The sequence below is a fragment of the Artemia franciscana genome, chromosome 7 (genome assembly GCF_032884065.1).
Source record: "Artemia franciscana chromosome 7, ASM3288406v1, whole genome shotgun sequence".
NCBI classification, from domain to species: Eukaryota; Metazoa; Arthropoda; class Branchiopoda; order Anostraca; family Artemiidae; genus Artemia; species Artemia franciscana.
Window position 1 is genome coordinate 18,048,237 of NC_088869.1, and position 12,152 is coordinate 18,060,388.

The window sequence follows — 12,152 nt, forward strand, 5'->3', positions numbered from 1 at the left end:
AGACCACGGAATCAAATGGAGAGGAAAAACTCTCCTGGACTTAGATTATGCTGATAATTTAAGCATATTGAATGAAAGTTTGAGCAAACTGAACGAATTTTTAGAGGTTTTACGAGTTCAGGGTGTTAGAATAGGTTTGAAAATTATTGCTAAGAAGACTAAATCACTAAGGCTTGGAATAAGCGAAGATGAAAGGTGACGTTGCTTAACCAAAATATTGATCAGGTGGGCAGCTTCACTTACCTTGGTAGTATTATTAGTAAAGACGGTGGGAGCAGTGAAGATGTTAAAAGTAGAATAGCCAAGGCTCAGAGTGTTTTTCCACATTTTGTAAGAATAGGAAGAAAAAGTTCAAAGTTTGTAAGAATAGGAAGATAAGTCTGCAAACCAAGAATATTGGAAGGTACAGTGTTGACAGTGGTCAAATATGGCTCTAAAATATGGGCGCTCCGAATAGCGGATGAAAATTTACTAGATGTTTTCCAGAGAAATTACGGATTTTTCTGGGTACCCGGCTGATTGATCGTATTTCAAACAGTAGGTTGCACGAAAAATGTGGTTTAGTCCTGCTATCTAGGGGTATAAAGAAAGAAAGGTTGATATGGCTAGGCCACGTTCTGTGGATGAAGGATGACAGATTGCCAAACATTGTCCTTTTTGTCCAATAAGCAGGTCGTCCTCGTTTGGGGTGGGAGGATGTCATAAATAAAGATTTGGGGTGTAAAGAGGGAGGCCTTGAATAGATTAGGTTGGAGGAGGAGCGCGCGTAGCTGTGTTGGCCTCAGGCTGCTTGGTGCTGCGGTGATTTATTAGTAGTAGTAGTAGTAGTAGTAGTAGTAGTAGTTTTCCTTAACTATTGAGTCTAAAACGTCCGTTATAGAAAAATTTTCTCTGTTGAATTAAATCACGTTTTAGGTAATGTTAGTGTAAAACACTCTAGGGTGTTACGTGAAAGAAGTGTTAATGAGTAATATTTAAAAGATTTAAGATGTTGACAGATGTTGACTAGAAACTAAGTCGCTGCGCTTAATGAAGAAATATGGAGGCTGGACAGTAAGTAGAGGAGATTAGCCTAAAATAGGTTGAAGGGTTTGGGATGCTGGGGGGCTGTCCGAAAGGCTAGAGGGACATTTCTGCTTTACCGAAAACTAAATTGACTACTTAAATGGAATGTTGTATTCAAATATTGCGGAAATTTGACCTTTTGTTCAGGCAATGAATTTCCTATCCATTTAAAAGGATTAGATTAAACAAAAAAAAATTGAGGAAAATTGGAAGCATATTAGACGACAAAAATTTCTAGTTTTTATCTGGTTTTAAAATAAAAAAAGAAATTAATTCAAAGTTTAACTTATTTTTATTAAATTTCAAATGACCATCTGGCCTTTTGGGGATTTGAAGAGAAAGACGAAATTATTCGTTTGAGTGCTGACATCTACATTACTATAAAATACAAATTTTCATGGGCAAAAGTGTTATAAATTTCAACTATTATGTTTTGCTGGTTTATTTCTCTTCAACGTGTTAACACTAATTTGGTAAATTTGGCCTTCTTAAGCTATTTGGCGCCAAATAGTTTCCTCTAGGGAATTTATTCTGATTTTGACAAATTGTATAAATTTTCATTCATTTGTTCATTTTCATTAATTTACTAAACTGTGGTAAGAGACAATTACGAAAGTTCCTTCTTTAGTTCAATTTTAAAAAGGATACTTCACACCAGAGATGTACGCACAATAAAGGTTTCGGGGCCCACCCCCTCCCGAATCCCAAATTCTCCTGAGTTTAAAGGTATATCTTATTCAAATTTACAAACAATTTTTTCTTATGATTTCCCCCGCCCCACCACGAAAACATTTTCCACATAAGCGCATTTTTGCGCCAAAAGGACGGCTAAAGAATCGTTATGAATTTAGTTATTTTTTTCGAAAAATAGTTCATATTTTTGAAAATATACTTAGACAAAAAGGCTGAAAACTCAGTGTTGGCTGTGAGTCAAACGAAGTTTAACTTAATGGGCCAAATTAGACGTAGCGAAGATCAGTTGTCCCAACAGTCGTCCGAGAGGTGCGAAGTTTTCAGCTGTTTTTTTTTTTACATTTCGAGCACTTCCGGAAACTTCTTCATATATATATATATATATATATATATATATATATATATATATATATATATATATATATATATATATATATATATATATATATATATATATATATATATATATATATATATATATATATATATATATGTATATATATATATATATATATATATATATATATATATATATATATATATATATATATATATATATATATATATATATATATATATATATATATATATATATATATATATATATATATACTACTGACTTCCAAAATTGGAAGAATTTAATTATTAGTAGAGTAAGAAATAAAATATATTCTAACTTAAAAAATAGTAACACTAAATCATTATTTTATAATGCGAAGATTAAACAAGCAATTGCTAATCTAAAGAATGAATTTGTAATTGTGCCAGTGGATAAAGCTAATAACAATTTTGCCCTAATTTGTCAGAAGCTGTATTGTGATATCTTAAAAAGGGAGTTATGCACAACTAATGTTTACGAAAAGGTAAATATAGAGGATGAGAATTTAATTGAAAAGACTGAAGAAATACTTTTTAAAAATTTTAATATTAAAATAAATGACAATGATAAAAAGTTCCCTTTCCTATATTGGACTGTAAAATTTCATAAGAATCCCCCTAAACCACGGTTTATTGCTGGAGCAGCTAAATGTCCAACCCGCATTGCTGCTACTGACCTCTCTTTAATTTTAAAGGAAATTGTAAATAAACTTAAAACCTATTGTTCTGGTATTAAAAAATTTTCGAATTTTAATCCATATTGGAGTGTTAATAATTCACTGCAGGTGATAGATTCTTTAACAATGGTTTCAGCTAAAAAAATTGAGTCTTTCGATTTTGCGACAATGTATACTAATTTATCACTTAATTTAGTGTTTGATAATTTAAAAACTGTTATAAAGAAATCTTTCCTCTTATCTAGTAAAAGGTTCTTAAAAATAGACATTTATGATAAAAAAGCTATATGGACAAACTGCTTTAATACTACAGTTAACTTGAGATGTTACAGCTTGGATATGATTTTTGAGTTATTGGAATTTGTTTTATACAATACTTATATAAGATTTGGGGGTGATTTGTACAAGCAAATTATGGGAATTCCCATGGGGGGGGGGGGAATGCCAGCCCATTTATAGCTGACTTGTTTTTAAGTCAACTAGAATATAAATATATGATGGATAAGAATAATCCAATTAATTTAAAACATGCTTTGTCAAATAATAAAAGACATTTAGATGATATTTTGGTCTTAAATTGTAAGGATTTCATTGATATTTCGAAAAATATATATCCATCAGAGCTTATTCTTGAGCCTAGTCATGGCGCTGGTCATGAAGATCATTTCTTAGATTTAAATATTAATATTTGTGATAATAGTAAATTAAGTTTTAAAATGTATAATAAAACGGATGATTTTGATTTTGAAGTGATTAGTTTCCCATTCCCTGAAAGTAATATACACTCAAATATCACATATTCAGCGTTTTTCTCACAGTTACTTCGTTATGCAAGGATTTGTAGTAATTATATTGATTTTAAAAATAGATGTAAAATCTTAAGCCAAAAATTGATATCAAGAGGTTTTTCTGCAAATAAATTAACTTGGCAATTTAAAAAATTTAGTTTTCATTATAACGAACTTTTAAATAAATATCAAAAGAATTATCTAGAAATACTTAAAGAAATTTTTAACTAATTTCGGAGGTTCGAGCAATGTTGTCACAGCGCCATTTATTTTGAATTGTGTTTCTAATTGAGCGGATTTTCTAAAAAATTAGCCACATGGTAAAGATGAATTATATAATTGTTTAGTTCATTCAGGTTTTTTGCAATGTGTTAATATTTGTGATTTGGTAAAATTTATAATATTTAGTTTACCTATTGTTGCTAAAAGGAGGGATATATTAACAGGATAAGCTTGTTTTTGGTTTTACTTGGTTGTTTTACATTTGCTGGTTTTTTGTTTTTTTTCATAGGCATGTATTTTGGGGGTGATACTTGACGCGGGGATGCCATGGATATTCTGTGGTAGCCACAACACTGTGCTGGGTAGAGAATTTAGAGTGGCGAAACCCTATATAGGCCAGTGTATTCTCCTGATGAGCCCTTATGTTGGGTGTTGCCTCTGAATTATTTGTCTATATTATTTTTTCTATTGTTTGGTAAATGACAACTTATACTTATTGACGACATGACTGCCTGTCCATGGATTATTCTTTATGGTTGATTGTGTGTGGCTATGCTGTTTGACCTATGTGATTGTATGGATGAGTAGGGTTAAGGCCTCATTCAAGTGCTGGTCTATATTAATCACTAATTTAGGAAAACAGTCTTCCTTTTCTCCTTCTGTCTCCTTTTTTTTTTTTTTGTGTGTTTGTGCTGTAGCATTGGTGATTTCTCTTTTCATTATATATATATATATATATATATATATATATATATATATATATATATATATATATATATATATATATATATATATATATATATATATAGATATATATATATATATTGTATGTATATATTAGATGTATATGTATATATATATATATATATATATATATATATATATATATATATATATATATATATATATATATATATATATATATATATATATATATATATATATATATATATATATATATATATATATACATATATATATATATATATATATATATATATATATATATATATATATATATATATATATATGATAAAACCTACTCAAAAGATTCGTGTTTACTGTCTCGGGCAGCCATTTTAAACCACTTAGAAGCCTCATTTCAGACACCTCCGAGTTTTAATAAGTTTTCAAAGGCTCTGTCAATAACGAAACTTCAGGATATGACACGTCAATTATTCTCGGAGAATTAGCATTGAACAGTCAAAGATTGGAGCTTATATTTGCAGAACAAACAGTAAGGCGTGATAGCTTTATTGAAGATCAAGGCAAATGTTTGTGAAGTATTTATCCCTAGTATTAAAAACGATTTGGAGGCTTCATTTCAAGCCTATTGAGGCAATAATAAAATCTTCATTTACAGGGTTAAATATCAGATTTTCTGACAGCACACTGGTTTCCTCTTTTGATTATTTTTCCTCCTTTTTGGCATTTGTCAAAGTGGCAAATCATCTTGACTTTACGATTGTAAGTTGATGAGTTAAGAGGTGCCATAGAAATGAGTGCAGTGACTTCATAAAGCAGCCAGCAAACGATTATCCAGGAGGGGGTACCGAGTATGACCGCCTCCCCCCAAAAAACTCTTTGCCAGAGTCTTAAAAATGTAACAAAATGCATATAAATAAATTTTTGATGCATTTTTTCAGTTTTTCCCACCCCTCACTCCCCTTCCCAAAAAACATGCCTCTCTTCCCAAACAGAAATCCTGGATGCCCCTTGCTAGTAAATTTCGGTTTAATAACTATATTTTGAGAAATTAAAATATTACTGGTATGCAATAAATTACCGATATATAACAAAATGAGTTAAAAAAAAATAACAAAATAGATTCAAACATTAGTTTAATTTCTTTTAGCCTTCTTTAAAGAAGGAAAATTTATTTTGAAATTTCCAAAAAGTTGACGGGTCACAAAATTTCGAATATACAGGAGTTCCTTCCAAAACTTAGATTAAATTTTACACTGAGGGTGGCTTTGAAATGATAACCCCAAATTGTCTAATTACTCGTACGCCTATTTAGGTACACTAGTTTCAAGAAAACTGTATAGTTTTGAAAGATATAAAGCCTAGATTATGCAGTCATTTTTTGGATATGATGTCCTAAATACCTATCTTCTTCCTCAGCTATACCAGTGGCATCAGCTTAGGGAGGGATTATTGCCCCCCCCCTAGATGTTTTCCCTCCCTAGCTTTTGAAAATACATTTTTATCTCGCTTGTCATTCGAAAATAGCTTTTTTGGTATTTTCACTGAAAAAAAGTTAGAAACAGAAAATTTTTCCCTGCTAGATTTTAAAAACTGTATCCCCCCTAACTTTAATGAATTGACACTGCTGGCTAAATCGACTGGAATAATGTTTCTAGTTTCCCGGCAAATGCGATTTCGAACATGCTCCTTCTTTCACCCGAAAATGGATGAAGCCCTCAAGGATTCATAGAGTTACTGAAAAAAGTTTATTTCGAATTTTTTCTTTTTTAAAACTTGATGTATCCCAAAGGATTTGTAAGTAATTATTTAAATCGAAATAATTTAAAAAGAAAATAATGTCAAAATTAGGGAGAAGGATCCAGGAGCAGAACCACAGACCAATGCTACCACGAATTAATATGGTACATCGGTTCTTTGGGTTCAAAAAAGCGTTTTACGTCTAAAAATTAATAATTTTGAATTAAAAGTGTTGCATTTTTATATTATCAGATTTGGCAAGTAGGTGAGATTTATAGAGCTTGGAGTACATTCAAGGATTGAACTATATACCATTGTTAGGAATGAAAATTATGACAATATCCGGAGGGAGGAATCAGGAGCGGAAATGCACACGGTATGTAACGGAAAATTGATCTTAAGTGTTACTGGGACACAATGAAACGAAAAAAAATTTGTCCTTTGAAAAGTTACACCAAAACCCTGTTCTTTTTTCCTCTTGTTATTTTAACTTTTAAGTGTGCATTTTTGTGTATATGTTCTAATTACGATTAAAGTCCTCACCTAAAGTTCCATGATATTTTCCCACGAAACTATTTTGTCTCGATTTTCCGGTCATTCTCAAAGTCGGCATTGCAAGATCAATGTCATTTGACACTGATCTTTTTTTCAACCCAAAAAATCTTATTACCTATATTTTGTCATCAAACAAAGTGTCACTGTTTTTCCGTCATAGCAAGAAGTGTCAAGATTCTTTTCTTTCATTGGACAAAGTACTATTCATCTTATCTATCAGGGAAAGTTTCATTAGTTTTAACCTGTCATTTGAGACGTATATTCTTTTAATTTATGATTAATAGATATCGCCTTTTTTGTACTTGATCATGTTCTCTGTTGTTAATAGTCCCTAACTACAATTTTTCGCAAATTCTTAATTCTTTACGCTCACAAACTTCCATGGACACTGTTTTCCCGTGTCCAAATGTCCCATGAAATCATATAATCACGTTCGTAATGAAAACAATAATTTTCAGCTAAATAAAACCTTCTTTGATAGTTTGTGTGGGGGGGGGGCAGTTATTTTTAATAAACATTAGGATCAAACAAAGATGTGACATTTTTTTTTCCAATGACAGATAAAAACAATGGCATTCAGTCCAATGACAAGAAAACCCAATGATGCTCTTTACACTAGTATATTTTGGCCCATAACAATCATTTTCAAAATGGCGGAAAAAACCTTTAAGCCGATCATATAAAAGTAACCATTATACTTTTGGCAATGACACATTGGAGATGACCAACGAATCAAACAGTTCGTGGTAACGAACTGTAGTAAGGAGCGACCCGGCTCAATAGTAACCAAAACTCTAAAATATAGAATTTTGATACCAATACATACATCAAAAGAATCGCATTTTAATGCTGATTTTAAATATATAAGTTTCATCAAGTTTAGTTTTACCCATCAAAAGTTAGGAGCCTGAGAAAATTTGCGTTATTTTAGAAAATAGGGGGAAACGCCCCCTAGAAGTCATAGAATCTTGACGAAAATCACACCATCAGATTCAGCGTATCAGAGAACCCTACTGTAGAAGTTTCAAGCTCCTATCTACAAAAATGTGGAATTTTATATTTTTTGCCAGAAGGCAGATCACGGATGCGTGTTTATTTGTTTTTTTTTTGTTTTTTTTCCCAGGGGTGATCGTATTGACCCAGTTGTCCTAGAATGTTGCAAGAGGGCTCATTCTAACGGAAATGAAAAGTTAAGTGACCAAATAAAATTGGAGGGCACCTAGGCCCCCTCCCACGCTAATTATTTTACCAAAGTCAACAGATCAAAATTCTGAGATAGCCATTTTATTCAGCGTAGTCAAAAAACCTTATAACTATGTATTTGGGGACGACTTACTCCCCCAGAGTCCCCGTGGGAGGGGCAACAAGTTACAAACTTTGACCAGTGCTTACATATAGTAATGGTTATTGGGAAGTGTACAGGCGTTTTCAGGAGGATTTTTTTGGTTGGGGGAGGGGTTGAGAAGAGGGGGATATGCTGGGGGAACTTTCCATCGATAGTTTGTCATGGGGGAAGAAAATCTCCATGAAGGGAGCGCAGGATTTACTAGCATTATTTAAAAAAAAAATGAAAAAATAAATATGAAAAAGTTCTTTCAGCTGGAAGTAAGGAGCAGCATTAAAACTTAAAACAAACACAAATTATCACCCATTTGAGGGGCTCACCTCCTCCTAATACCTCGCTCTTTACGCTAAAGTATTTTAGTAATTTCAACTATTTATTCTACGGCTTTTGTGATTCTGGGGTCATTCTTAATGAATTGGGACAAAATTTAAGCTTTAGTGTAAAGAGCGAGGATCTGACAAGGGGGGAACCCCCTCATATATGTAATAAAAATATGAGAATACAAAAGTTCTTTACGTAAGCTAATTTATAAGTTACGTAAATCTTTTACTAATAAAAATATTCGTAAAAAATTAAAAATTCTAGTTGCCTTTTTAATTAACCAAAAAATCGGAGGGCAACTAGGCTTCCTCCCCCGCTCTTTTTTTCTCAAAATCATTCGATCAAAATTATGAGAAAGCCATTTAGCCTAAAAAAAAAATGCAAATTTTGTTTTAATTATTCCTCTGCGGAGAGCCAAAATCAAAACATGCATTGATTCAAAAACGTCCAGAAATTAAATATAAAAAAAACAAGTTTTTTTAACTGAAAGTAAGGAGCGACATTAAAACTTAAAACGACCAGAAATTACTTCGTATATGAAAGAGGCTGCTTCCTCATCAACGCCCCGCTCTTTACGCTAAAGTTTTTTACTGTTTTAAAAAGAAGAATTGAGAGAAAGAGTCAAACTTTAGCGTAAAGAGCGGGGCGTTGATGAGGAAGCAGCCTCTTTCATATACGAAGTAATTTCTGGTCGTTTTAAGTTTTAATGTCGCTCCTTACTTTCAGTTAAAAAAACTTGTTTTTTTTTATTTAATCGATGACATAAAGCCAATGTAAATATTTTCGTAACGAACCATCTGAATACCCCAACTAACACAAATGCAATCGCAAACTTTAGTACTTTATTCAATCTTCCAAAGAGAAGCAAGAAACATTTATCAGATCAAGTTCGTATGTGTTTTGTAACACTTAGCTCTTGGACGAACATTTAGTGAAATTTAAATTTATTTTACAAAAACCAATTGCAAACAGTACTCTGAAATTTCCCGAGGGACGCCATGCTCCAAGTACAGAGATGCTTCCTTTTTTCTTCGCTGCTAGAAGAACGCTAGAAAGTGAATACACATTTAAAAAATTGAAAATATTATCCAAGCTTAAAACTAGCCAATTTATTAGAACTAATCTAGTTTAGTTTGTCATCCGACGGATCGTAAAAATTATTCAGTGATTCTTGAGGGAGGTACACAAGGTGGGGGATTGTGAGCCTCAGGTTTAGCATTTTTGAACACGAAGATTAAAGCGGTACCCTTCATACTTCCCAGCCTTTCCAATCTAGATATGGCACCCAAAGTGACGTTTTTGGGTGCCATATGATACTTTATGAAATCGTTATCAAGTCATTATATAAAAAGCGAATAGACATAAAAATCATCTTTCAAATTAAGCCTTTAAATCGCTCCTTGTAACGTTGCAATGCCCCACTAGCAGCAGAGAAAAAAATGGAAAAAAAGGACATATCAGTGCTTTCCATGCAATAAGTGGCTTTCTATTCTGTTCCAGGGGAGGGGTTTTTAATTTCCCAATTTAGGGTTCCAGCAATGACGGTATATTTTTTTATCTAAATTCGCTACCATTTTCAAGGAGTATCATTTTTTGAAATTTCTATAAATCTTTTTCTTCAAAATAACATTTTTCTATTAAATAAACCAAAATAATAGTTACCTTTCCTGAATCAGCTATTACCAGTAATTTTTTCACTGGTCAGCTTTCTTAAATACATACTTTTAAACTTTTGGTTGCTATGGGCCGTGGTTTGCTCTTTAAAAAGTTGCCACTACTGCTGCAAGCAAGTTAAACTAGACATCACTAATACTACATCTAGAGAACAAGGGGGGGGGGCACATGAAGGCAATAATTTTCATGCCAAATAACCAATCCATTTCCTTAAAATAAAACGAGTGAAAAAGCCTATTACAAGCTGAATCGAAACGTCTAGCTTGGATATATTTCTGTCCTATCTCGGTAAAGAAGAGAAAAAATAATATGTTTCATCCGAAAAGCTTATCAATGTTTAACGAAATCGTGCATATATGCACAATATCAAGTTTTGTATTTGTATTGAAAAGAAAAATGACATGTAAAAATTGCCTGAAGGTAAGTGCATCTCAATAATGTTTTAAAAGGACAACCGTAGCTAACATATTTTAGTCTAAAAATATTAAGTAATTAACTATATTTTGCCAGTCTTCATGGTCAATAATTGGTCTTTTATATGTTTAACAAAGCTATTATTACATTTTCGAGCCACAATGACCTAATAAAGATTAAATTCTCAAATTAGGTTAAGATTGTTCTTCCTCGTTCTAAGCATCCTGTCATTTCTATTGGTGGAATCTTTTTTTCTGCTATAGCTTCAAATTGTCATCAGAAATTGTTTTATAGTAGCTTTTTTATTTGTTAGTGAAATTCAAAGACTATTTTCTATGACAAATTCATGTTAGTTGGTGGAAGCACATGCAATAGTAAACATTAGTATAAACAAGCTTAAGGATGGCGAATGTGGAAAACCAGAATAACGGGAATTTTAGAAACAGAATGCACACGGCTAGTTATTTACACCAGTCCCCAATGTAGCACCTGAATCACCAGTTACAGAGACTGGGCCCGTAAGCGACAAATTCAAACCCTGACCCTGGTTTCACATTACAGCTAAGTTGCCTGTGCTAAGTTGTTTACGCTACAGAGCTTAAGTAAATTGGTTTCACAATGAAATTTATCCTCTCACACTTTTACTTCCATAAGCTCCATAACGTGAGCTTTTCTATATTATTTAATTTTTAAAAATGAAGATCTAAAGACATGGAAGGTACAAAGGAAACAAATGGAAACAAATATTATTTTTTGTCCCTTGGATTGTACAAAAAAGACCTTACCTTAGAAAAGTCTATTGTGCAATAGTCTAATTCATCCTTGGCCAGTTCAAATCACTTTTCTTTTAAATTGGTTACGTTATGCATGTTAAGTTGAAATTTTTTCAACTTTGTAATTGGCTTACGTTAAGGAGCTTGAGTAGGCTCGTAACGGAGCTTATGAGGCCTATGAACCTTAAGCGAGCAATTCTGAAAGTCCTATTTAGCTGACGTAGAACCGACATGAGTCTCATGGTACTTTTCCGGGGGGGGGTGGAGCAAATTCTTCACTTTTGATTTTGTATTCTTTATATTTTTTCGATGAAGAAATGCTTTTTATATAGAATGAAAGATTGGCCTTTTGTAAATCACTCATTATGGCTATGGGTTTGATCACTAGGGACACGCTCTGGATAGGTAGGGATAGGGTTTAATAAAGAAAAATGGGCTATGCAAGCCTTAAGGCCGTGATTAAGTGAACTGATGGAACTCGAAAATCCCATGTTAAAATCGAAAATTTATATTTAAAAAGTACTCAAGTATTCATTGGCGGAAGATACCGCTTTTAATATCAGGCCGTAGGTTCTTGAAGATGCTTCAAATTGTTTGCTAGGATTTTGCTCTATTTCCTCTAATTGCTTAGAAATCTTAGAAAATGTCTCGCTCTTTTTCACAAGTTTACCCTATGAAGGATATTGCTTTTAAAACAAAATTGGTACTATCTATAGCAGAAGACAATAACCTGTAAGATGATTGCAACCATTTTTCGATGTATTTTCCTGTTTTTGAACAGTCCCATAGAATATTTTCAGCT

At 32.4% G+C, this 12,152-nt stretch overlaps 1 protein-coding gene across 1 annotated transcript in view; it reads right to left on the bottom strand.

The window, feature by feature from the left end:
- Positions 1–9,404: 9,404 nt before the first annotated feature.
- Positions 9,405–12,152, bottom strand: part of LOC136028926 (Golgi resident protein GCP60-like) — a gene marked incomplete at its 5' end in the record, with an annotated part of 39,578 nt that continues 36,830 nt past the window's right edge. The window contains 1 exon segment of the mRNA XM_065706902.1: positions 9,405–9,537. Coding sequence (XP_065562974.1) covers positions 9,439–9,537 — 99 coding nt within the window.